Here is a 27,229-nt window from a genome sequence, read left to right as displayed (position 1 = left end):
TCACTTGGAATATTTCCTGCCACTCCCTTCTTGCCTGCAAAGTTTCTGTTGAGAAATCAGCTGACAGTCTTATGAGTGCTTCCTTGTAGGTAACTAACTGCTTTTCTCTTGCTGCTTTTAAGGTTTTCTCCTTGTATTTAACCTTTGGCATTTTAATTTATGATGTGTCTTGGTGTTGGCCTCTTTGGATTTATCTTGTTTGGGACTCTCTGTGCTTCCTAGGCCTGTATGTCCATTTCCTTCACCTGGTTAGGGACGTTTTCTGTCATTATCTTTTCAAATAGGTTTTCAATTCCTTGCTCTCTCACTTCTCCTTTTGGTACCTCTACAATGTGAATGTTGGAACACTTGATATTATCCCAGAGGCCCCTTAAACTCTCCTCAATTTTTTGGATTCTGTTTTCTTTTTGCTGTTCTGGTTGGGTGTTTTCTGCTACCTTATCTTCTACATCGCTGGTTGGATCCTCTGCTTCATCTAATCTACTGTTGAGTCCCTGTAATACAGTCTTCATTTCCATTATTGTATCCTTTATTTCTGACTGGTTCGTTTTTATGATTTTTATGGTTTCCATCTCCATTTTTATGAGATCACTGAGCATTCTTATAGCCAGTGTTTGGAACTCTGCAGTTCATAGATTGCTTATCTCCATTTCACTTAGTTCTTTTGTGGAGCTTTGTTCTGTTCTTTCATTTAGGACATGTTTCTTTGTCTCCCCATTTTGGCTGCCTCCCTGTGTTTGTTCCTATGTATTAGGTAGGGCTGCTATGCCTCCCTGTCTTAGCAGAGTGGCCTTATGTAGTAGGTGTGCTGTGGGGTTCAGTGGGGCAGGCTTCCTAGTCACCTGAGCCACGCACTCCAGGTGTGTCCCTTGTGTGGATTGTGTGTGCCCTTCTCTTGTAGTTGAGCCTTGGTTGACAATTGCACATCAGTGTGAGGGACTGACCCATGGGCTCACTGGTTTTGAGGACTGGCCTTGACTACAGTGGAAGAGTTGTTGTGCAGGCGCTGATCCTACAGAGCAGGATCTGCCTCAGCAGGACTCTGGTGCCTGCCCAATCCACTCCTTGGGTGTGTCATACTTGCAGATGGCTAGGTGATGCTCCAGCTCATTTTGAAGCTGGCCACTGGGGGCATCAGCCTCAGGGCCACCTTGGAGGGGATCCGCTGTACCTCTCCTTCAGCCACAGCCTGTGCCCCACCTCGGGCCACCTAGCTGGAGCCAAAAAGAAATCCACAGAGGGCTGCCACCCGTGCTGTGCCTGGAAGCGCCTTGAGAGGACAAGCCACGAACCAAGGCTAGCTGCCACTAGTGCCGGCTTAGGTCTGCTCAGCCAGAGGTACAGGACACACTCAAGCCAGATGCTGCTTGTCTGTGTTCCACAAACCTTTGAGAGACCCTAGGAAAGTCTGCAGCTTGAGCCAAATCAAGCAGTCTACATGAGAAAGCCACTGAAAGCAGCCTGGGTGTGCCCAAAAATTGGGGGGGGGGGCCGGGTCTCAACTCGCCAGGGCAGGGAGAACAAACGGCAGAGACTCAGAAATGGCAGCTGCCTGTGGTCGCACGCTGGGAAGTGGGGAGGACTCAACAAAGAAACAATGGCCTTCGCCAGTTCCCTGTCCAGGAGAAAGCTGCCTCTTCAGTCCCGGTCCCAAGCCAGACAACTCAATTCCCCACCATTTGTCCCTGCCACCTTTCTAGCTGCTGTCCCAGCGCTGGACCTCAGAGTGAACCATTCCACTGGTGGGTAAGTCCACATGCAGTCTCTTTAAGAGGAACGCCTGTGAGTGCAGCCGCACTCAGTCCCACTCAGTCACAATCTCCACTGGTTTTCATAACCAAAAATTATGGCGACTTCTCTCCCTGGCACTGGAACCCTGGGAAGGGGTGGGGGGCTGGTATCTCTCACTCTTTTAGGGGATGGGGACCCCCCAACACCAAAATAGCCCTCCCGATCATTAATGGTCACACGTAGGTGTGGGACCAGCACGTTCTGCATCTCTGACCTTCCTACCAGTCTGGAGGTGGCTTCTTCTGCACGTCCTTAGTTCAGTTCAGCTTTGTTTTAGGTGATTCTCAATAATGGTTGTTTTGCAGATTAGTTGTAATTTCGGTGTGGTTGTGAGAGAAGGTAAACACAGTGTTTACCTACTGAGACATCTGGGTTGTCTCTATCTTAAACATTTTAACACTGCACATTTTATATATAGGAAATATCAATTCTTTTCAGGTGTGATAATGGCATTGAAGTTATATTTATGAGTAAAATGATATGATGTCTTCAAGTTGTTCAAAATGGTATCGGATGAATAGTTGAAGGTAAAATGGAAAATGGTTGAACGCGGTTGATGTGATGGACTGGGTGATAGGTATCTAGGGTTTATTATACTATTTTGTCTTTTTTTGTATGTGTTTGAAATTTTCCATAGTAAAAGTTAAAAACAAATTGCCTTTGACTTTGTGATAATCCATGGGAAGAACTTTATATTTAGACACAGAATCCCCAGAACAAGCTCTAGTTCTATCATTTATTTTGTAGTGGGAGTGAGCTGGGTAGCTGGGTAAATAAATGGCTTCATGTCTGTCATCTTTAGTTTCTTCATTTGTAAAATAGAGTGATGAGAATTAAATGATGCAATGTACTCAAATGCTTTGCACAGAGCTTTGCAGATGGAGCTTTGAGCTCCTTGAAGCCAGATATGGTGTCTCCTAAAATTTTTTCAGCACAGTGTTGGGCCTATCACTGTTACTCTATAAGTGTTTAGCCTCAGTTTGCTTATTCAAATAAATCATTATTTATTAAATGAACGGGTACATTCAAAATTCTAAGATTTATACCCCTAGATTTCAGGGGTTTTGCTTATTCATTCAATAATTAAAACTTATAATGAATGGATGAAAGTGGGAGACAGACTGTGACAATTATTATTTAATATGTTACATTATACATATTCAAACAGAATCTACTATATGTAGTATAGATTATGTTTGCTTCCCTCCTTTCATGATGACTCCCAGGCTGCAGACAGTGGAAGGTGAGACGTTCTTGTTCAGAGTAGATTTTTCCGTCATAGAGATGATTGTCACTTAGATACAACAATAAAGCAAAGTTAAAGCTGGGACTCAGTTTTAGGACTTCACCCTTGAAGCAATTTTGGGTGCCACCAGAGGGAGCCCCACACTGCTCAGTTTCACTGGAGACTGTTCCGTAACCGCATTCACTCATTTAGCAAATGTGTATTGAGTGACGACTATGTGCCTCGCCGTTTTAGGAGCTGAGGATACAGAGATGAATAAACAATGGACTCTGCCCTCAAGGAACTCAGTCTAGAGTGGAGACAGAGATATAAAGAAGTAATGGTGGCATATTGCCTATAATAAAGGTGTCACAGGCGTAAGGGAACTTTCCTGACTCCAGGGGTCAGGGACGCCGTCATAGAATGTGAACTTAATTATGAAAGACAAATAAGAATTCCAAGTGGACAAAGTAGACAGAATAGTATGTACAGATACATATGTGGAGGTAAGAACAAGCATTATTTAGTTTTTGCATAGCTAAGAATAAGTTTCAAGGAGCCTGGAAAATGGGGAATTGGGGCTGAATTGTTGGCCGGGGCCAGATCATGAAAAGCCTTAATCCATAAAGAGAAGAGCCATTTAAAATATTCATCCAACTTAATCACTGTATGAGAGATCTTAAAGTACATTCCATGATATCTTTATCATAATTATGTACAAAATAGTTTTTTTGTCTTTCAAAGGATCCTCAGGGACCATTTAAATATTTCACAGGGTCATCACTCTCGTGATTTTATAATCAGTGCCCAGTTTGGTCACACACTTCCTCACTTTCTTTGAATTTGATCTCTATGACTTTTAAATGTGTCAAAAGATCAAACTCTCAATAGCATGAAGATTTGCCATCATTAATGATCTCAAGAAAAATTGTGGTTCAGCGTTCTAAGGCAATTTCAAAAAAGTTATTCTAGAAATCTTTGGCATAGTGTCAGAATCATTAGAATAAAAGCTTGCACTCAAGGTGACAGCTTTAAATAATAATTTTTGCTCTTTCTTTAAAAGAAGACATTTCCGCTCGTTCCTGCTAGTATAGCTCAGCAGACATCGACACTCAGGGGGCATATAACACTGGGACAGACGGGAAGAAAACAGTAATGATGCTGAGATTTTGTCCTATCTTCCCCTTTTTGAAACGGGGTGGACCCCCTAATGAGTGGATTAGGAGTGCTTTCCCTCTCTTGCTCTGACTCACCTGAGAAGAGTCACATCCTGTTTGCCTGGACAAGTGGTTGACTGTTCTTTCCACCCAGAAATGCTTTTGAGCCAACAAGTCCAACCTGCTTGTTCCCTTGAAGGTATCAGGCCTCATTGGGAAATGGAGGGGAGGGCAGAGAGACTGAAATGCTTTAGCTGACTCAGCACCTTTGCTTCCAGCATCCAACAGGTCTATGACGCAGAAAGTGGTCCTGAGGGCTGTGGCAGGCTTTCTGTGAAAGAACAACCTGACTGACTGTCTTTGGTTTTGTTTCTGAGTAAGACTGAGTTTTAAGGATGAAGCATTTTTAATCAGAACAGTAGACTCTTAGAATGAAAAGGGCTAGAAGGGTCTTTGGAAGTCACTGGTCTAATCCCCTTATTTTATAAATGTGGAAACAGAGGACATGATAGTTTTTTTGTTTTGTTTTGTTTTGTTTTTTAAATAGGGTTACTCTACCTCCCAGTGTCTCTGGGACAGTCCTGGTTTATGCCTGTTTTTCCAGTGTATATATCAATAATGCCTCTTTCACTCTCAGAAGTGTCCCAGTTTGGATGGTAAATGATATGGTCACCCACACCCTACCTTAAGAGAAAAGAAAAGCTATGAATAGGTAGAGAACAGTGAGGAGGAATGTTAGAGGGGAATGTACAGACATGAAAATAAGGTATATGAAAAAGGCATAGAGATGAAAATAAGAATGAACTTAGAATGTCAGATCTCTTTCTTTAGTGATTTTGTTGCTAAATTTCATGAGTTTTTACTTCTCAAGATAAATAGAGAATAATAAATATGAATTTTAAAATCTTAGTTAATTTGGAGTTTCTTATTACTAGTAGTATGGTTAAATTCTGTTTGTCTGTTACAAACAAATTACTACACATCATTCATATAAAAATACTAAAGAAACAAACTAGATCAGGGAAAAAAAACTCAAAATGGTCGTGGCTTTTTGGTCAAAAAACAACCTGACTTTGGTTTTGTCGGTGTTTCCTAAACCAGTGCTCAGCAAACTCTAGTGTATAACAAATATGTGGTTCTAGCGCATGTGACTAACAAGGCTCACATCATATGCCTCCTGCCGTGCAATTTGCAATGCCCATAGTGTTCTATACTCTATACAATGGGTCGTCTGATCATGGCCTTGGATGCTGTGGCAAGGTCAAATTACTTATAATAGCTTTAAACACTTAGTCTCAGGTTTTGTATTTATCTCCTCGAGGACCAGTGACAGTTTCCAGGTAGTCTGCAGACCACACTTTGAGAAGCACAGTCACAGAAATTTCTAGAAAGATGTGATGTATAGAAGAAAGAAAAAGAAACCCAAACTGGTTCCATGTTAGCATATTGAAAGCCCTGAGAAGTATTGTAGCTAAAAACAAAACAAAACAAAAATCTGTTTAATTTTGTTTAACCTTAATTTCCCTTTGAGTACAGAATCTTCTTTTCATTCAGCACCTACTCACACCTTGAGCAGTGGTGTTTGTTTGAATGCCATTTAGGGCGTATTAGGGTAATGTCTTCAAGATTTCTTGCAGTTCTGAGAATTTGACCCCTGATCCTGTGCTCTCTTCCAATCTACCCTTATCTCTTGGAACAGATATCACCTATGGAGTTATAGATTCCATTTCTTTCACTTGTGATGTCATCTCAAACTTAACGTGTCTGCAACCCGTTTTTTCTCCCTGAGATGTTTGCTGCAAGACAAGTAATGAAAGAGAGGTGGAGTTACAATATATCAAGGACCCTCAACAGGAAGCTGCTGAGGCTGAGGCCAGGGGAGAATAGAATTGCTGATTTGGAATGAATTGCAAGTCAGTTCTTGCCACAAACTTCCTTAGTAAGCTTCCACTTGCTGTCATTCTGTAAGCAGGCTAATTGCATGTTCAGCTTTCCTCCAAGAAGCTTAGTTCTGTTTTCAAAGGTAAGTGCACTCAGTGATGTTTATGGAGCGAAATATTTCAAGGTGTTGGAAAAGATGAAGTTTTTTTCTACTCCACCTAGCACAGTGTAGCTCATGTGGAGACTCCACCTTTTAATTAACCCACAGATTCTCCTCCATCCCTCTCACTGTTATAATTCAGTGAGTGCTTGATGCAACCACTTTTGATTATCTATGCTTAAATCCTTAAATGTGTGTAAAACCCCTTAATAATGTTTATTACCCTTAGAAAAAAGTACAGCCTCCTTAACATTATTGTCATATCCCCATTGCCTTTGTCTTTTATTCTCATTTAAAATTTACATTACTTATTAGAATTTACCTTATGTTATTAGAATTTAACGGAAAACCCTTATAATATAATGGATGAAAACGAATCTCATCTTTGGTAGCTCCTTTCCTGATGTTCTACCTTTTAGATCCTAAGCTTGTTTTGTAGAGGAAGGATCACAGAGTTTGGAATTAAAGCCCAGCTATCCCATTTTCTAGCTATGTGAACTTGAGCAAGTCAGTAAGTCTCCCAGCCTCATTTTCCTCACCTGTAAAGTGGGGATATTAATAAAGTACTTTCTAATATCAAGTAGCCAATATTTACACTGATAGTTGTATGCCTTTACTGCAGCTCACAACTTTGGAATGTTATGGAAGCAATGAGCCTTCTTAACTTCCTCAAGGCAGCCATAAAGAATGGAAAACAGGTTACAGAATTATTAGATGCCATACATCAACCAAGACAATTGGCAATTATCACAATTTCAGGACATTCTAAAGCTGTCACATGGAAGCAAAAGGAAATCATTTAGCTGATGCTATAGCTAGACAGGCAGCATTAAACAGCCAAATTATCTAGGCCTGAGAATGCTCCTTGCTTCCTACTAAATCAATAGAAGACTCTCTTTTATAGTCTTAATGGGCAGCTACAGAAGAAGAAAAGAGGATATGGCAACAAAAAGGGGGAAACTTCAACCCAGGCAGACAGATTTGGCTTGGACCCAATCAGAAACCAATCTTACTTATAGGGGCTCAACTATCTATACTTCAGCATGTACATGAGCTAACACATTGGGGTCCTGAAACGATGATTTCATGGAGTAAACAATATTATTGGAAACCTTCTCTCCTGTAGCTCATTAAGTGTATAGCAGATGATCTATCTGTCTAAAATGTAACCCAGGAAAACCACTCCGTAGGTCCCAAGGACATTTCCTATTTCCTTTAGGTCCATTTGAGGTATGACAATTGGATTTTATCCAAATGTCACCATCTCAGGGATACAAATATGTATTAGTTATGATTTGTATATTTTCTCACTGGGTTGAGGCATTCCCTTACAGGAAAGCAACAGCCTTAAAGGTAGGTAGAATGTTATTAGAAAAAATAAATCCCAATTGAGGAATTCCCTCTGAGTTACATAGTGTCCAAGGGACTCATTTCACTGGGCAAATAAGAAAATCCATCTGTAACATTTGGCCTATTCTATAGCATTTTCATTGTGCTTATCACCACGAGTCCTCTGGATTGGTAGACGTACCAACGGTACAATCAAAATTCAATTAGCCAAAATATCAGAAGCTTTTACTCTCCTCTGGCCAAAAGCTCTCCCTATAGTGCTCCTCAACCTGAAACCTACTCCTTTTGGTAAATGTAGCCTTTCACCTTACAGAAAAACAAAATGAAATAGTCACCGATCACCCTATGCTTTTGGATGAAGGGGCATATGAACAAATCTTACTAAAAGGCGACATTCTATATTATTGTCAAGGGCTTGTTAACCCGTTTAAAGGGATTGATACATTAGTAACTGATTCATTTCACAGTGCACTCCCAGGAGACAAAGACTTCTAAGATTATGACTTACGACCAGGAAATTTGGTCTATTGGAAAAGTCATCAAATAAAAGATTCTTTCCAACGTCACTGGAAGTGACCTGATCAAGTATTAGTAATTAATCCATGAGTAGCCAAACTGAAAGGAGTTAACATGAATTCACATTTCTCATGTTAAAAAGGTTCCTAACAGCAAATAGACATCTACTCCTGTCTCTGACACTTGCCTCCACCTAAAGCAGACATTAAAGACTCTTCAAGGACAAGAAGCTGCCAGCATTGAAGACAGACAGCTGTTGCAAGACATTGACAAGACCTGTAGGCCCACAAATTGATGTTAAGTTCAGGGACACTTGTTTAATCAATTTCCCCCCTTTTTTGTGCGGTAATGATAATAGCTAAATTTGTTCTTTGAAGTCTCAAACCTCACTTTTTTTTTTTTTTTGACATTGTGGTTTTCCTTTTTATTTAATCAAAGACTGGTGAATAAACATAAATACAGCACAAATTACTTCAGGTCATTCTTCATATTGTATACACACAGACGGGAGAACGTAATCTGAAAGAAAACTGCAGTCAGCAAAGAAATGCATACAGCTTTTCCTTCCCTCGCTCAAAAAAATTTAAAAACACACAAACTTAGAATCTCATCAGCACACACTCTCCTGTGACGAATGATTCAGACATAAATAGTGGGTGCAAAGAAACTATATGCTAACATATGTATAACCTTTGTTAATGAAAAAACAGAAGCAGCCATAATGATTAAGATACATTCAGTTACTGATAACTAGTTGTGCCCTAGAGGGCATTATCAAAAGAGAAATCGTGCTGCAGAGAAAAGCTATATATACATACACCATGAGAAAATAAACTGCAAGATTAACGCATGCATGTTTAATACTGGAAAAAAAAAAATCACAGCCCTCCAAAATTTCTCCACGTTTGTTATAAAAGCCCTCTGCACTCAACTAAAATTAAAATGATCTTAAAAGGATAATACTTGTGAAGTTTACTTAAAATCTTTTCAGCCACAGAAACTGCAATGGAAATAAAAGTTCAGAGTCATTTTCAAAACAAAAACAAAAATCTATTCTTCTGATGACATGCATGATTAAAAGGTCTATGCAAGATACAATGCTCTACATTCCCAATGACTATAGGAAAAAAAACCTCAAGTCAACTTTTAGTTTGCAGATGCTCAAAGGATTTTGTATTCCAGCAGGAGTTCAAATCTTCTGGATCTTTTCACCAACAACTACCGGATTTTCTTTTCTGATTTTCTCAGCAGCATCAGCTTTGTAATTGTAAGAGCAATTGTGCACGTCTGAGTAACGGCGTACACCACAGTAAACATTTCCACCACGGCATTCAAACCCAGTCAGTCCCACTTTCTTCCTGCACATGAAACAGCGATTCTTTTTCTGTTTTGGTTTTTCAAGAGACTTGCTTTGCTCTTCAGATGGCTGCTGTGCCGTCTCTGATACTGAAGCTTGCAGGTCTTCTGTTTCAGGTATTGCTTTGTCCACAGATGTACTGTCCACTTGGGAAGGTGCTACCGATTCTGATAAAAGTGACTGATTTGATACAGGGCTTGGCTGCACAGGTGAAGACGTAGAGTCTAAGGCTGACTGAGCTTCTGGGACACAGCCTTCTGTGCACTGAACTGGTAAAGACTCAGACAGACTACTGACAGAAGTCGCAAGTGGGCTTATTCTACCATTACCACTGTTCTGTCTTTGAAGATGTTCTTTGTAGCATTTGGAACACATGCCATTTGTGCGAGGGTTTCCATAAAATCCGCAGCCAGTGGAACAAAGCATAGGCACTTGGCTGTGATTAGTTTCTTGAGCCATGTTCCTCTGTTGCACACCTGGCGGCGGCCCTCTCCGCCGGACGCAATGCCCACCACCGGTCGCCTCCGGTCGCCGCTGGTGAATGAAGAGAGGTGAGGCCGCCGAACCCCGGTCGCTCTGGCCCCTCAAACCTCACTCTTATATCGCCTAATTGTTGATCATTGAAAATATCTAAAATGATTCTTATATTGTTATCTTCCTTCTTATGGTTCCCTTATGGTTCTCTTATGGCAAATAATATTTGTCTCCCTAGACCTCCCTTATTGGATATGAAATTTCACTTGGGTATCTGCTAATCGTTCCCATCTACTAGACAATGATATTCTGATTCAATGATATTGTTATGATAATGAAGCTAACTCCTTGTTAGCCATGCATTGGTCCACTCCTACTATTAACATGAGTTTTGGTACATTTTATTTTTCTGGATGTATCTATTATAAAGGACCCATCTTGGGCAAATACCTTCAAGAACACCTCCCTGATAATTCCCCTGGTAGAATTGTATGTGCATCTAATTTAGATGAACATTGTATAGCTATTGGAATGGATGATAAAAATTTTTTTTAAATACCTGGATGTTATGGAAAAGGTCTTGCAGTAGCCTGCCTTATCTGTCATTGTACATCTTGTCCTCAGACTCACCAGCCATGTTCTTGTTGCCTAGATGCTCATAAAATAGAACAAAAATCAATGGGTCCCCTTTTCAGAAATTATTGGGATTACTTTGTCGGTAGATATGTCTGTAACTACCCTACGCTTCTTGGATGCTTGTGAGAAGCCCTGTGGAATACTCAAACTCTAGCTCATTTTGGGTTTACCTTTACTCATTTAACTATGGCATGGGAAATGCAACAATTTGGGGTCCATTCAAAATTGCTCCCAGGCCACAGCATCCAATGGCAACATTCCTTGGGGATCCAGCAACATTAGCCCTCTATAAGAAATAAAAGGGGAATACTAGGAAGATTAGGGGCTGACCGTGGTATTCTGGGAAAACTGAATTTACAGTTAATGAAGAATGTCATTCATTAGAAAAAGACTTTTATCTAAAAGTCATACAGACAGAATGTTATTTCAAGAGGAAGGAAAAGGATGGGAAGCAGCATAAAAAGACAATGAGACCAGAGGGTAAGAGGGGGTGGGGGGTGGGAGATGAGGGTAAGGGGGATCAAATATATGGTGATGGAAGGAGAACTGACTCTGGGTGGTGAACACACAATGGGATTTATAGATGATGTAATACAGAATTGTACACCTGAAATCTATGTAATTTTACTAACAATTGTCACCCCAATAAATTAAAAAAAAAAAAAGACAGTGAGGACTTAGCTCAACAGATAGAATGGACTCAACAGACTACAAAAACTCATGCACAGACCCAACAATGGAAATGCATCTGTACCCTAACTCAACAGGGCCTATTAGCTATGCTAATGTAAATGGAATCTGAAGTAGCCATGAAACAATGGCTGACTATAATGGGTGCAGCAGCCCAGGCTGGACACTTATGGGACTCTTATGGCCCCCTGGATTTTGGGAAATTTTAGATCGAAAATGTGATCTATGATGTTGGATCTTAAAAATCCAGGTACCTTGGTTAAATCCTAAGCTAAGATTTTCAGTAGTTTAATTGGATGGTATAGGGAACATCCTTAATAACACTAGAATAGTTCCAAATGGGAAGTAGGTGGGCCATATTAAAAAAAAATAATAGAAAATGGGAACTTATCTGATTGTGAAAATTAGAAAGGTGAATGATTATGTCCTCACCCTATATGGAATTTGGAATTCCCCCCATCCTGGCCTATTGTATCCACGCCAAGAAATAACAATATATGGTATAAGGGAAAAGGACATTTTTGTTGGGGAGGGTTAGAAAATTCTTGTGTTATACTAAGTGATTTTTATTGTAATGACACCAAGTTTACATTAAATGCTATGGGAATGTGATACTGAAATTATAGGTAAAATAACTTTTTCTGATCTTAATGAAACCTATGATAATACTGATATTGAAAATTCAATGTACTGGAGAATTGAACTTAATCCTCCCCATGAAGTCATTTCTATGGAAACTAATTGACCAGAAGAAAAATTAGAGCTTCTGGATCATGATATAGCACAGAGTCTTCATTCATCTGGCCAAGCTTATCATAAGGTACAAATGACAGTAGTCAAAGGAGAAAAACATATCACTAGCTTAATAAAAAAATATGATGATATATGTAAAGCATTTTTTGCTTGGCTGGGAAGTTTGTTCCCCTCAGACTCACACTTGTTGAGTATTGGACATTTTCTGCTCCTAATTAGTGTTACTGGTTTAATACTATTGCTCTTGTTCCTAGTATGTAAATGTTCTACTAGATACAGAAAAACAAAATGTTAAGACAAATAGCAAAAAAACTTGGATCATGATATGATAAGACAGGTATAGGTAAACAGGAATGAGCCTGGGGGGCAGCTGTGTATGTGAGGTGGCTCCAACTTAAGTTTACACAACAAAGGTTGTGGTAACAAGTTCAATGACACCTTCCCCAACCCCAACAGAAAATTAACACAAAAGAAGATTTTACTACAGGCTGAAGCAGTTTACATCCTGGTTGGAGAACATAAAACCCCAACTAAACAGAAACTCAGTGCAGCTGTCTGCTCTAGACTCTACCCCTGGCAACTCCTCTGCCAGGATTTCTCTTGTTAAACTTTCTAACTTCTATTCCTTTGTGCCTCGTGAATTCTTTCACAACCCGTGAACAAGTGACCACGACATTTTGGTGGCCCACACAGGGAAGCTCTCCCCTGTCCCCACCGGGGTTCTTCCCTGGTGGCTCTATCCCCTCTGAGACCTACTCTCCAACACATGGAGCAGTTGGCAGTGGTAACTCAGCCAGGGCAAATCCACACACAATAGTAGGTCTCCTTTCTCTCTTAGTTTCCACGAGTCTCTTGCAGATCCCCTGTGGGTTCGGCAGGAACTGATGTTTCCTGGCTGGGGCTACTCTCCAGCGGAATCAAAATCCAAAGTCAACAAAGGGGACTCCCAAAGCCAAATGGTGTGAGACTGTCTTTCTTGCTCCCTATCTCCTCTACTTTCACCTTTTGTCTGATCTTCTGGGGAAGCACCTCCAGGGACATGCTGTGGCATCAGTCAGTAAGTGGATATGCCTGCGGACGTCTGCGGGGTGCTGGGAATTCCATGGGCCAGGTCCATGACCCTCCATCTTAGTAGTGCTGGGGATACCCTCGTAGCTAATGGTCAGTTTCTCTCACTCACTCCTTCTTGTGTATGCGGTAAGGCAGCCGTGAAGTCCGTAACTCAGTTGGCGGAACTCTGTTTGGAGACTCAGGGATATGCCCAGCTATCATGAACCACTACCCCCACAGTTGTGGGAGGTAACCCCTCTATTCCACAAGACTCTCCTCTCGGCTGTCTTAAGAATTGCCAGTATTTCTCTCTGCTAAATAACATGAAGTTTGGTAGACTATTAGTCTGCCATCTTCCTTAGCTGCTGATATCTAGAGTAAAGTACGCTTTTCTCCTCACCAACACTTGTCACTCAAGTTTTTGGGCCCCAGGTGACAAGTGGCATCGGACCTAAGTCTGGTAAATTCCTGCTGCTTGTGGCTGGCTGGCCCTGGGGAGGGGATTACAGGGATGTCCTGCAGCTGCTGAGAACTTCTTTTGTCTCAGGGGCCATCCCAGCTCTCCCACTCCTGGCATTAGCCACCTATAAATGGCTAAATTGGTAAGAAAGAAAGAGATTGTTAGGATTTGGAAACTGTGGGTTAGTGAGTCTGGGTACTTGTCAAACCAAGAAGCCCACCAGAACTCCCTTGTCTCTCATGTTGGAGCGTCTCTTAGACTAGTCACCAGCACTGGTTCTGGGCTTATATGGTATTTGGGCTATGCGCCAATCTGGGCTTCTCTGAGGCCAATCTGTGGTGCCAGGTTGGTTAGAGAATGGATTTAAACCCCCAGATCCTCATTTCAGGAGGATTTGGTTCTATGAGTACTCATCTGGTTTTGGTTCTGGTTTGTTTGTAACTTACTTGTTTTTTTGTTCACCTCTAGTCTGTTCTTTCCCTTTTTTTCTTTTTCTCCATTTTCCTTTTTCAAATTCCCACCTTTTTTTCAGCTTCTTAGAACCGTCCTCTCTACAATTGTTTGTAGTTTTTTTTCATGTACGATCTCTGATATCTGTGTTTGTTTATGTTTTATGTATGCTATAATGTCTCTGCCTCAGGATGGTATTACCAAATTATAATATTTGATTGGCTAAAATAAATTAAGTACTTATGTAAATTAAAATAATAAAAACTGACCCAAGTACTTTTCAGAATCATGCAATCTAAGAAAATATTTGATACTAAGCCTGGTTTAACTTTTGGTCAAATAGACATGTCTTTTAAGATTATTAACATTAAATATAGTGTCTTATTTTACCCAAGTTTGCAAGAATAAATTCATGTTATCTCTGTTACAAAATTTGTCAGCAAAATAGCTTGGATAATTAACTTTAAAATCTCATAGAGTTAAGAACTAATAAGAAGTAACTAAAATAAGGTTTTAGATGAAAATTTTCAGTAATGATTATATGATGTGGATGCTTTGGACATGATTTCTCAGCATGTTTTGGTAACTTAAGATTTTAGTTTTGCTAAGTTGTATTAAATGATAAAAATTATTGACTATCTAGGTATTTCAAAGTAATAAAATGCTGAAATATTAATTATTAGATAGGTCTGAGTTTATTTCTGACTTCTTGTCACATTAAAAGATAAATTAAGATCTGTTAATAAATAAATATAGCTTGTATTTTATTGCAAAAAGCTATGCTTTTGAAGGTTGCAAAATATGTTGCTGGATTTGCCAATAGAACTGCTAATTGCTTGTTTTCAGTTATCAGTAAAAACTAAGGTTCTGAAGGTTATGGATTTTAATTAATATGAAAGGAAATGATGTATGTTTTCAAGGGAGATATGGAAATACATATTTGAAGAAACTGAAAGAAGGTAGTTTGTCTTAAAGATGGTTATTTCTGAATGAGTGAGAAGAGACAAACTAAGAGGGACTGGGAAAGTTGTAGAAGGCTTGTGCAAAATCTTGAGAGAATTTTATATATAGTTAAGTTAAATATGATTAATTAAATAAATTTGAATATCAGAAGTAAGCTAGTACTCGGTCATAGAAATGGTGAAGTGAGGTGAGCCTCTTGAAATCTTCCCTGAAATTTACAACTAATTGAAGAACTATAATTCCACAAAGGACTCCCTACACAGCAGACAGGCAAGACTAAGAGATGCACAACTGAAATCATCTAAAGGTGGGCAAATTGGGCAAGCAGGGGAGGAGGGAAAGAAGTGCAGAGACACGGACCATGCACGGGCAGCAAGCTCCAAGCTCCCTGCATCCCAGAGCTACCGCAGTCGCGAGAGAGGGAAGCATTCAGACTGCTAGCACTCTCCTTATGGCCCACAGTCCTGCCTGAGGGATCAGCATATAACATGGCTGAAGCCAACACTCACAGAAGAGACTTCGGAGAAAAGACTGAGGGAAGAAGGGTAAAAGCGGAATTTTAAGCCCTCACTGCCAAGCAGAGGATGGGATGCTGAGGCACGGACTGTAGCCAACCTTTCACTACCCTCCCAGAGCTCGCCCCACCCCCACCTTACCGGTGCTAGAAGTTGAACATTAGCAATGTCAGATCAAAAGAACAGAATATTTGCAGTTCTGAGAACTGCAGCCTGCAGCCACAAACTCATGGCTCAACTAGTTCCAGTGAAGGGGAGGGAGCCCTGGGTGCAGGACGGCCTATGCTGGTGGTCGCTGCCATTGCTCAGAGCCACCTCTCACAACCCACCCCACCCATGCCTCCACTTATCTAGGTGGATCCTTGTAGGGGTAAACAGAGCTGCTGAAACACAAGCCCCCCAACACCCCTGCATTGTGTGAGCAGCTGGAACAGTGCAGAGAAAACATAACATTACAACATGAGAGAGAATAAAAGGCTGCAGTCAGAGAAAAAATAAAGCATTCTACCAACACTTACTGGAAAGCAAAAGAAAGACCTCTTCCTACCAACCTGTTGCAGAACCCACTCCTGTAGATGCCTAGGAAGATAAATAATAATTAATTAATTGCCATGAATAACCAACGTAACAAGACAGCTCAGAAAGAAAATGAAAAGTCTCCAGAAAGCGAACTTAAAGACATGGAAATATGTGACTTAAATGACAGCGAATTCAAGATTGCAGTTTTGAAAAAACTCAACGAGATGCAAAAAAACAGACAGGCAGTTTAATGAACTCAGAAACATAATCAAAGAACAAAATGAACATTTTACCAAACAGACTGAAATTTTAAAACAGAACCAAATAGAATTTCTGGAGATTAAGAACTCAGTGAAAGAAATGAAGAATGAAATAGCCAACTTAGGTAATAGAGCTGATCACGCAGAGGAAATAATCAGTGACATTGAAGACAGAAATCTGGAAATGACATAGATGGAAGAAGAGAGAGACTTCAGAGTTAAAAGAAATGACAGAACTCTACAAGAACTTTTTGAATCCATCAGAAAAAGCAATATAAGAATAATGGGCATACCAGAAGGAGAAGAAAGGGAGACGGGAAAAGAAAGTATATCAAAAAAAATAGTCGACAAGAACTTCCCAAACTTGTGGAAAGAACTGGATTCTTGTATCCGATAGGCAAATAGAACACCTAATTGCCTCAATCTCAACAGGCCTTCTCCAAGGTACATTGTATTGAAGCTGTCAAAAATTAACAACGAAAGAATCCTCAAGTCAGCCAGGGAAAAGAAGATGGTAACCTACAAAGGAAAGCCCATTAGATTATCATCAGATTTTTCAGCAAAAACTCTACAAGCCAGGAGGGAGTGGACCCAAATATTCAAACTATTGAAAGAGAGAAATTAGGAGCCAAGAATAATATACCCAGCAAAGAGATCCTTTAGATATGAAGGAGGAATAAAAACCTTTCCAGACATGCAGACACTGAGGGAATTTTCTAATACACGACCTGCACTACAAGAAATACTGAAGGAGGTTATTCGACCTGAAACAAAAAAGCAAAAGAACAGAAAACCGTGAGTAGTATTACAAACAGACAGAAGCAGGAAACAGCAACCCCTATACCATATAGGACACTATACACTTAAACTTAACACACAGGGTAAAGAAGAAAAAAGATACTTTGAAAAAAAAAAAGGAAAAAAGACAACTTGCTACTGCAGCACAGAAATGAGCTCACAGAATAAATAGGGATAATTTGTGACAACAAAAACATAAAAGGGACGAGAGTAAAGGTCTGAGCCGGCACAAAGGAATGGAGAAAGAAAGGATGCTGAAGAAAATGGAATACTCTAAATATGAAACTTTCTTTTACATAAACTTAATGGTAACCACTTAAAAAAAAATATCCAGAACTGAAATATATAACAAAAAAAGAAGAAACAGAGGGAAAAATCATAGCATACACTGAAGTAACAGACAGTAACAGAAAAGGCAAAGAAACAATGGAGACACAGTCCTACCAGAAAACCAAAGCTAGAATGATAAGAAATCCTCATATATTAATAATCATCCTAAATGTAAATGGACTGAATTCACCAATAAAAAGACACAGAGTAACAGATTGGATCAACAAACTAAACCCAACCATATGCTGCCTCCAAGAGACACATCTCAGCTACAAGGACAAATATAGACTCAAAGTGAAAGTATAGAAATTGACACTCCAAGAAAATGGTATCCAGAGAAAGCAGGTATAGCTATACTGATATCAGATGAAACAGACTTCAGGATAAAAAAGGTTACAAGAGACAAAGATGGACATTTCATCTATGCAACAAGGGAACTATACAACAAGAAGAGATCACAATCATCAATATTTATGCCCCAGTCAGCACCGAAATATACAAAGCAGCTACTAACAGAACTAAAGGGAGAAATTGACCAAAACACAATTATACTAGGGGATCTAAATACATCATTGACAGCTATGGATAGACCACCCAAACAGAAAATAAATAAAGAAATAGCAGCCCTAAATGACACATCAGATGAAATGGACACAATTGACATTTATAGAGCACTTCATCCTAGAATATCAGACTATACATTCTTTTCTAGTGTACATGGGGCATTCTCAGGAGTAGACCATATATTGGGATATAAAACTAGCCTCAGCAAATTTAAGAAGATTGAAATCACATCAAGCGTATTCTCTGATCACAAGGCTTTGAAATTGGATATCAACTGCAAAAAGAGAGCAGGAAAAACCACAAGCATGTGGCGATTAAACAACATACACTTTTTTTTTTAAATTAAAGTTTATTGTTAGTGAAGTTACATAGATTTCAGGTGTACAATTGTATATTACATCATCTATAAATCCCATTGTGTGCTCACCACCCAGAGTCAGTTCTCCTTCCATCACCATATATTTGATCCCTTTTACCCTCATCTCCCAACCCCCTCCCCACTTACCCTCTGGTAACCACTAAACTATTGTCTGTGTCTACGAGTTTTTGTTTCTCATTAAACAACATACTTTTAAAGAATGACTGGGTGAAAGAAGAACTAAGAGGAGAGATCAAAAGATACATAGAAACAGATGAGAATGAAAATATATCCTACCAAAATTATTAGGATGCAGCAAAAGCAGTTTTAAGAGGGAAATTTATATCATTACAGGCCTAGCTCAAGAAAGAAGAAAAATCCCAGATAGATAACTTCATGTTACACATTAAAGAACTAGAAAAAGAAGAACAAAGGAAATCCAAAGTCAGCAGAAGGAAGAAAATAATAAAAATCAGAGCAGAACTAAATGAAATAGAGAACAAAAAGACAATACAAAAAAATTAATGCAACAAAGAGATGGTTCTTTGAAAAGACTAATAAAATTGACAAACCCTTTGCTAGACTCACTAAGATAAAAAGAGAAAAGATACAAATAAACAAAATCAGAAATGAAAGTGGGGAAGTTACCATGGATGCCACAGAAATACAAAGGATTATCCAAAAATACTGTGAAGGACTATATGCCACCAAATTCAATAACCTAGAAGCAATGGACATTTTCTTAGAAACATACAGCCTTCCTAGGCTGAATCATGAAGAACTGGAAAATCTAAATAGACTGATCAACAGTAAGGAAATTGAATCAGTCATCCGAAACCTTCCCAAATGCAAACGTCCAGGACCTAATGGCTTCAATAGTGAATTCTAGCAAACATTTAAAAAGGATCTAATACTTGTTCTACTCAAACTCTTCCAAAAGAATTTGGAAGAGGAATTTGAAAAAGAGTTTGAAGAGGACACAATACTCCCTAACTCATTTTATGAAGCCAACATTATCCTGATACCAAAAGCTGGTAAGGATAACACACACACAAAAAGAAAACTACAGATCAATATCTCTGATGAATACAGATGCAAAAATCTTAAACAAAATTCTAGCAAATCAAATGCAACAATGCATTAAAAAAATTATACATCATGACCAAGTGGGGCTTATCCCAGGGACACAGGATGGTTCAATATATGCAAATCGATCAGTGTGATACACCACATAAACAAAATAAAGGACAAAAAACATATGATTATATCAATTGATGCAGAAAAAGCATTTGACAAGATACAACATTCATTTATGATTAAAACACTTAATAAAATAGGTATAGAAGAAAAATACCTTACATAATAAAGGCCATATATGACAAACCCTTAGCTAATATCATAATTAATGGTGAAAAACTGAAGCCCTTTTCTCTACTTTCAGGAACACGACAGGGCTGTCCCCTATCACCTCTGCTTTTCAACATAGTATTGGAAGTCCTCGCCAGAGCAATCAGGCAAGAGAAAGGAATAAAAAGCATTCAAATAGGGAATAAAGAAGTTAAATTGTCACTTTTTGCAGATGACATGATGCTATATATTGAAAACCCTAAAGATTCCACCAAAAAGCTATTAGAAACAATAAATGAATACAGTAAAGTTACTGGCTACAAATCAACGTACAAAAGTCCATTGCATTCCTATATACTTACAATGAAACCTCAGACAAAGAAATTAAAAAAAAAAAGACAATTCCTTTTGCAATTGCAACAAAAAGAATAAAATACCTAGAGGAATAAACTTAACCAAGAATGCGAAAGACATATACACTGAAAACTATAAGACATTTTTAAAAGAAATTAAAGAGGACAGAAAGAAATGGAAATACCTTCCATGTTCATGAATTGGAAGAATCAACACAGTTAAAATGGCCATATTGCCCAAAGCAATATACAAATTTAATGCAGTCCCCATCAAAATTCCAGTGGCATTTTTAAAAGAAATAGAACAAAAAATCATCAGATTTGTATGGAACCAGAAAAAAACCCAAATAGCCAAAGCAATCTTAAGAGAAAAGAACAATGCTGGAGGTATCACACTCCCTGACTTTAGCTTGTACTACAGGGCTACAATAATCAAAACAGCATGGTATTGGCAGAAAAACAGACACATAGACCGATGGAATATGATCAAGAACCCAGAAATAAACCCACATATATATGGACAGATAATTTTTGACAAAGAAGCCAAAAATGTACAATGGAGAAAAGACAGCCTCTTCAATAAATGGTGCTGGGAGAATTGGAAAGCCATGTGCAAAAGAATGCAACTGGACTGCTATCTGTCACCATGTACCAAAATTAACTCAAAATGGATCAAAGACCTAAACGTAAGACCTGCAACAATAAACTGCATAGAAGAAAACATGGGTACTAAACTTATGGACCTTGGGTTCAAAGAGCGTTTTATGAATTTGACTTCAAAGGCAAGGGAAATAAAAGCTAAAATAAACGAATGGGACTATATGAAACTTAAAAGCTTCTGCACAGCAAAAGAAACCATCGACAAAATAAAGAGGCAACCAACTGAATGGGAGAAGATTTTTGCAAACAACCACTCCGATAAGGGGCTAATACCCAAAATATATAAGGAACGCATAAATCTTAACAAAAAAACCAAACAACCCAATTGTAACATGGGCAGAGGACTGGAATAGACTTTTCTCCAAAGAGGCCAATTGACATATGAAAAAATGCTCAACATCACTAATCATCAGAGAAATGCAAATAAAAACCACAATGAGATATCACCTCACCTCAGTCAGAATGGTTATCATCAACAAGACAAATAGTAACAAGTGTTCGAGAGGCTGTGGAGAAAAAGGAACCCTCATACACTGTTGGTGGGAATGCAGACTGGTGCAGTCGCTATGGAAGGCAGTGTGGAGATTCCTCAAAAAATTAAAAATAGAATTTCCTTATGACCCAGAAATCCCTCTCCTGGGTATCTACCCAAAAAATCTGAAAACATTTATCTGTAAAGATATATGTGCTCTGATGTTCATTGCAGCTTTATTTTATTTCCATGTGGCCAACACAAGGAAACAACCAGTGTCCTTTTATAGATGACTGGATAAAGAAGTTGTGGTATATGTACACAATGGAATACTATCCTGTCATAAAAAAAAGATGAAATAGTGCCAATTGTGACAACATGGATGGACCTTGAGATTATAATGCTAAATGAAATAAGTCAGACAGAAAAAGTTGAGAACCATATGATTTCACCGATATGTGGTATATAAAACTGAAAACAACAAAGGAAGAAGACAAACAAATGAAGAAACAAAAACTCATAGACACAGACAATAGTTTAGTGGTTACTAGAGGGTAGTGGGGGAGAGGGCAGTGGTACTAGATGAGGGTAAAGGGGATCAAATATATGGTGATGGAAGGAGAACTGACTCTGGGTGGTGAACACACAATGTGACATATACATGATGTATCACAGAATCATACACCTGAAACCAAGGTAACTTTACTAACAATTGTCACCCCAAAAAACTTTAATTAAAAAAAAATCTGTTAGGGGCGGACGGGTGGCTCAGATGGTTAGAGCGCAGGCTCTCAATCACAAGGTTGCCGGTTTGACTCCTTGACTCCCGTAAGGGATGGTGGGCTGCGCCCCCTGCAACGAACAACGGCAACTGGACCTGGAGCTGAGCTGTGTCCTCCACAACTAAGATTGAAAAGACCAACTTGACTTGGAAAAGTACCAGAAGTACACACTGTTCCCCAATAAAGTCCTGTTCTCCTTCCCCAATAAAATCTTTAGAAAAACACCTCTTAATCTCAAAATCCTTAAATAAAAAAATAAAAAAAAGGAAGTAAGTTAGTAGAGTTGAGTTTTCTCTCTCTACTAAGTAGGACAAATTTCTTGAACTATTAGTCTGCTACTAATATTATAAAAAAGTTTTCTGCCTGAAAAGCAAAGATTATGTATGTCATCAGAATAATTTTCTATGTTTTCTATTGTCCTAATAAGGTCCTTAGTTACTTAAGGAAACTAAATCTCCACAATAGTAAGAAGTAAGATTTTTTTTTTTGCTAATAATTATATAAACCTCTGTATGTTGGGACTGTTAGAGTTCATGTACTTTCTCGGTGTCACAGTAGAAGATTGCACTATAGGTTGAAGCAAGTTACATCCTAGTTTGAAAAGTATGAAATCCCAGCTAAACAGAAACTCAGTGCAGCAGTCTACTCTAGAATCTACCCCCGGCAAGTCCTCTGCCAGTGTTTCTCTTCTTAAATAAACTTTCTAACTTCTATTCCTTTGTGCCTTGTGAGTCCTTTCACAACATGAGAGTGAGCAACCATGACATGATAGCTCAAAGATTAGAATATTTGTGATCCAGAATGTTTTTAATGAAGACATACAATCTGACTGTCTCCCATTCACCTGCCTTTCCTTTTGAAAACGGAATGCCCTTTTGAAAAAACATTTGGTCTTGACTGCCGTCTAAAGTTATGGTCTTGTTCCATCCCTATGGTCCAGTCTTCAGCAAGACAAACGCTGACACTAAGACTTCCTAGGAATGAGCCTTCCTAGCACCGTGGGACCACACTATTCAACCAAAAGGTTGTTCATTAATGCATCCTTTGGATTGATTTATGACCAAAAGGGGAAACTGTTGACGAAAAGAGGGCCTAACTAAGCCTGACAAGCTCAGGGGAGGCCTGCATGGGGGCCCTTACAAACTCACGGACTGAAAGTAAAGACATAGGATGGTGTCAACATAAAGATTCCTAACTAAAAGTGAGTCATGGAGGATAGTCACATCCTGGGCCTATAGCTTTTTTGACAAAGGTCAATCTTTACCTCCTTAAATAAGCCTGTTTATTGACTTTTTGCATCTAAGGTAACATACCTTTGGAATGTCAGAATAACCTCTTTTCTGTACTCCTCAAGGTACAACCTTCCACCAGAGCACAGACCACAAAAGCCCTCATTGCTACCTTGTTGCCCACATACCATCTCTATGTGCTATCAATGTTAATTATTAACTATCCTGTACCCACCCATGTAAAAGAAGTATGTGTCTCTCCATTGTACTTTTTATCCAAGCTTAGAGATTTCCCCGCTTTGCTTTCTCCTGCCTCTCTAATCTACCACCAATTAATTTCAGGCAACCACTCCCCCACCTCCTTACATCTCCTCCTTTGATTCTAATTTATAAAATAAGTTGTAAAACTACCATTCTTCGGAGCATCTTCTCAATTGTTGAGATTTTGCTTCTCAGTAATTGTAGTCAGTTTGGCTTAAACTCTTAACATTTTCTTAGGATGGACCTTCTTTTGTCAACAAATGTAAACTCTTACCCGTTATTTAGATATGGTACATATGGTGAACGAGAAGATAGAAAAATACATTCATCAAGGTTCCTTTATTCTCCTGGGAGAGCCATTTGATTGATATTATCAAAATTATTTTCAAAGACACCCCATTGCTCTAGCCCTGTGCAAATCCATTTAGCTTCTCTTTAGAGTAATTTAAGGGTTAAACTTCAGAGTCTCTTCCTTGGGCTGGTCAATAAGAGCATGATGCCTCTCCTTTGTAATTAAGAAAGGAACCTAAGGCTTTGCTGGAGAGGTGTATAAACTGCAGTGAGGCGGGGAGGTAGGGCTGCGTTCAGTCCCATGGTTTTTCCAAGCTGTTAGAGCTCAGTCTCGGATTCAGACTTACTTTGGAGTATCTCTAGGAAACCTGAGGCAAGGAGGAGAACCAAAGGGAGCACACCTTTTCTTTTGGGGCCAAGAGCCACCTCTCATCCTCACCACCTCTGACATCCTCACCACCCTCTCTCATCTTTAAAGAGCTCACTAAACCGGAGGAAGTTAGAAAAAAAGAAAAGAGCTATAGCTTGGAATTGTTGGTCAAGGAAGCCTGGGAGTCCCTCAGTCATTTGAAAACTTGCATTAAGTTTATATTTTCATTCTGGCTCCTAGGCCAGGGGCTTTATAAGAAAACTGGTAGAGAACGTGCTGATTGATGTCTCAAGGCTTTCCTTAATTATTTTTTTCATGGTTAATGAGGACCCTCAACATCTGGGGCCCTGCCTTTCTCTCCAGCCTGCTGGTCTGCCACTCCTCCTTGTTTGAGGAATTGCTTGCAGATGTCAGTGGATACCACATTCCCACTCCTTTGTCACCCTATTCATTTAGCCTCCTGGGTTGCCCCTCCTCCATGGTTGAGGGATTGCACGGAGGTCCCATGGATTCCACATGCCCACCCATTTGTCCCAACAGGAGTGCCTTTGTTTCTCCTCTCTTTCCAGAATTCCTATTCATCCTTTATGGACCCAGTTCAAAAGTCACAAATATTTGCTAATTACTTATTTACTTACATACTCTACCTCCCAATGCTCTTTAGATTCTGGGTTTCCCCCCTCCCCCCTCTAGGCAGAAATGTCTTATTCTACTTTATATATCCAGCCCAGCATATAACAAAAATTTAATACAATTTTAACTAATAAGAAAGACATGGATGGAAACTTTTGAGTAAACAAATACTATATTTCGACCACCCTAAATTGTTTTCCTGCTTCACAGAATGCTAATTTCATCTTGTGGTGAGAAAAACATTTTTGCCTAGGATGTTAAGACAAAAATTTTAACAAATATTGATACAGGCCAGTTGTCCTTTATGTCTTTTGAGTGCCCAGTGAATTTCTTACTGGCCAAGGTCTAGGTATTCATTAGAAATATTTTGGGGACATGTGTAGGGAGTTGGGACAGATGATGTGCTTTCAAAACCATTGCTATGCCACAAATTTAATGACAATCAGGAATTTTCTCAGGAAAAGTTTAGAAGTGATGTCTCTGAAAACTTCACTTTTCTTTCTTCTACTCTCTAGAACTCCTCTTCCTTTTCTCTCACTTGCCTAGACACTAACTATAACTTAGGCCTTACCTGGATGCCTCCAGCTTTGATCAAAGTCCTGCTGACTGGCATGGGGACTCTTAGGGGCAAATGCCCTTTTTATTTAGTTTTCTCTACTCAGTCCAGCCCTTGACCTCTTCCTTCCCTGCCCAGGGAGGGGAACTGGGTGACTGGAGCCACTCCTGCTAACTGGAAGGAATTGGGCGTTGCTGGGCAGACAGCCAGGAACTTGAACTCTGCTGAGGAATGGGGTCAGGGCAGCTGCTGACCCCCAGAGCAGGGCTGGCAGCCAGCTCACAGGGCATCTGGCTACCTGGGGGAGAGATTCTTCTGCTCCTGACAACAGGCAGTTTGTTCAGTTCTTGCCCCGATTCCTCCCCTGCTGCTTTTGACTGTATCCCTAAGCTCTTTGGTAACTCTACCTCTCACCAAATTTTGCAATTTCCTGTAGACTTCAAAACTCGAGCTCTACCTCTCCTTCCTTTAGAGCTGCATTTCTCTGAAAGTTGAAAGCCAACAAAGAGGATCAAGTTTCCTTAACTCCTTTTCTTTCAGGCTCCTGGAACTGAACTCTTTGGACCTACATACCAGAAAGACTCTATTTTATCGTACCACCATTTTAAAAGTTCCCCCAGCATTCTGATTTTAGATTGATCTCTGACCTAGAAGCTCACAAAGGAGTTAAACACTCTATTTTCAGAAACACATGGTAATACATTCATGCAAGGACACTGCTGATCCTTCCTTTGGGGTAGCCACTGGTTTTCTGAGTTCAAACAACTGATTTTTATTGTTGTTTACCTTTTTTTTCTCCATGACCACGACTGCTTTTCTTTTTCTCCTGCTGCTTTTCTTGTCTCTTGCATTTCTTTTTCTTCACTTCTGTAATCTGCCTCTCTCATGGTAGAATTTTCTTTTCCTTATGTTTTATCTTTTCTAGTCAGCCTGCTTCTTTCCCTCCTGGAAACCTCTCTGTTCCAGGGTTTAACTTGGAGACTTTATGAATCACTAAAAAGTTTATAGATTGTTAACCAGGGATAAGGGCAATTCATTTCTGTTCAGGGTTAGATTTCTGGTCAAGCCTCCTTCTTGTATGTGTAATCTTCATCTCCCTTCTACTGCTGTTTCAATGCTGCTTCATTGATCTCTTACCCATCTTTTTTCCAGACACGAAGGCATGTTTTCTCATTTAAATTCCTCAACTTTTTAGATTTCTCAGACAGATGGCTTCCCTAAAAATGGCAGATGAACTTTGAGGCACAAAACAGTTATTATGAATACCTTTTCCTTGAGAATCTGCTGTCGGATTGTTCACATTAGCTGTTATTTGTGGAAAGAGCACTAGATGTACGAGTCAGAAAAGTTCCAGTTTTGCTACCTAAAGGCTGTGCAATCTAGGGAAAATCACTTACCTTCTCTGGGTTCTTAATGTCTTTACTGGTAAAACGGGAATACTTCATGGGAGTATTGTGGAGATGAAATAACAAGCAGGAAAGCACTTTCCAAACTGTATGGAGATGGTAGCATAAATGAGCAGGGATGATATCCTGATTCTTCTATAAATCCTTCAAAGCTAAAGGATCATTAAACATTAAGATTTATTTTGGTCAGTTTATTTTAGATGGGTCTCAGGGAAAGCTTCAAGCTAGAAAAGGTGCAGAAATCCTTGGGCTGAAAATTGAGGTATAAAAAATTGTAGCACTTTTTTATCCACAGAAGGTGCTAAGCAATTCTGATTGTTTGGAGTTGTGAATCTGGTCCCAGGCTAATGTAGCCTTAGGGAGTAGCTTTGCAAATGGAAGCACTGCAAGTGAGTTTCAACATTCACTTCCCAGGCAAGCCTAAAAGCCTGTTTTAAAAGAGAGTGTGTGTGAGCCAAACTCAAAGTAGTCTGGGACATTTCACACTGGCACCACCTCCTCTGGCTGTTTCTGAGGCCATCTAGAGGCCACAGCCCAGATTAACTGAAAAGTAAAGAGAGGACTGCAGAGTCTGGGACTTTGTGCAGACCTGTTCATAGAGCAGAGGGCGGG

The 27,229-nt window shown here is 39.5% G+C and overlaps 1 protein-coding gene across 2 annotated transcripts; it reads right to left on the bottom strand.

Moving 5' to 3' along the window:
* Window positions 1–8,492: 8,492 nt before the first annotated feature.
* LOC117031109 (AN1-type zinc finger protein 6-like) lies at window positions 8,493–27,060 on the bottom strand. Of its 2 annotated transcripts, none has more exons than XM_033121449.1 (2): window positions 26,609–27,060; window positions 8,493–9,971 (listed from the first exon to the last, which is right to left on the bottom strand). In XM_033121449.1, the coding sequence occupies exons 1-2, from the start codon at window positions 26,654–26,656 to the stop codon at window positions 9,270–9,272; spliced, it is 750 nt and encodes a 249-aa protein (XP_032977340.1). In that variant the 5' UTR covers window positions 26,657–27,060; the 3' UTR covers window positions 8,493–9,269. The 2 variants fall into 2 exon arrangements, with proteins under 2 accessions (XP_032977340.1, XP_032977341.1); XM_033121450.1 differs by lacking the exon at window positions 26,609–27,060 and adding an exon at window positions 10,471–10,573.
* Window positions 27,061–27,229: the final 169 nt, after the last annotated feature.

Source organism: Rhinolophus ferrumequinum, chromosome 11 (genome assembly GCF_004115265.2).
Source record: "Rhinolophus ferrumequinum isolate MPI-CBG mRhiFer1 chromosome 11, mRhiFer1_v1.p, whole genome shotgun sequence".
NCBI classification, from domain to species: Eukaryota; Metazoa; Chordata; class Mammalia; order Chiroptera; family Rhinolophidae; genus Rhinolophus; species Rhinolophus ferrumequinum.
Note: the sequence above shows the minus strand (reverse complement) of the source record. Positions and strands in the feature narration are given on the sequence as shown.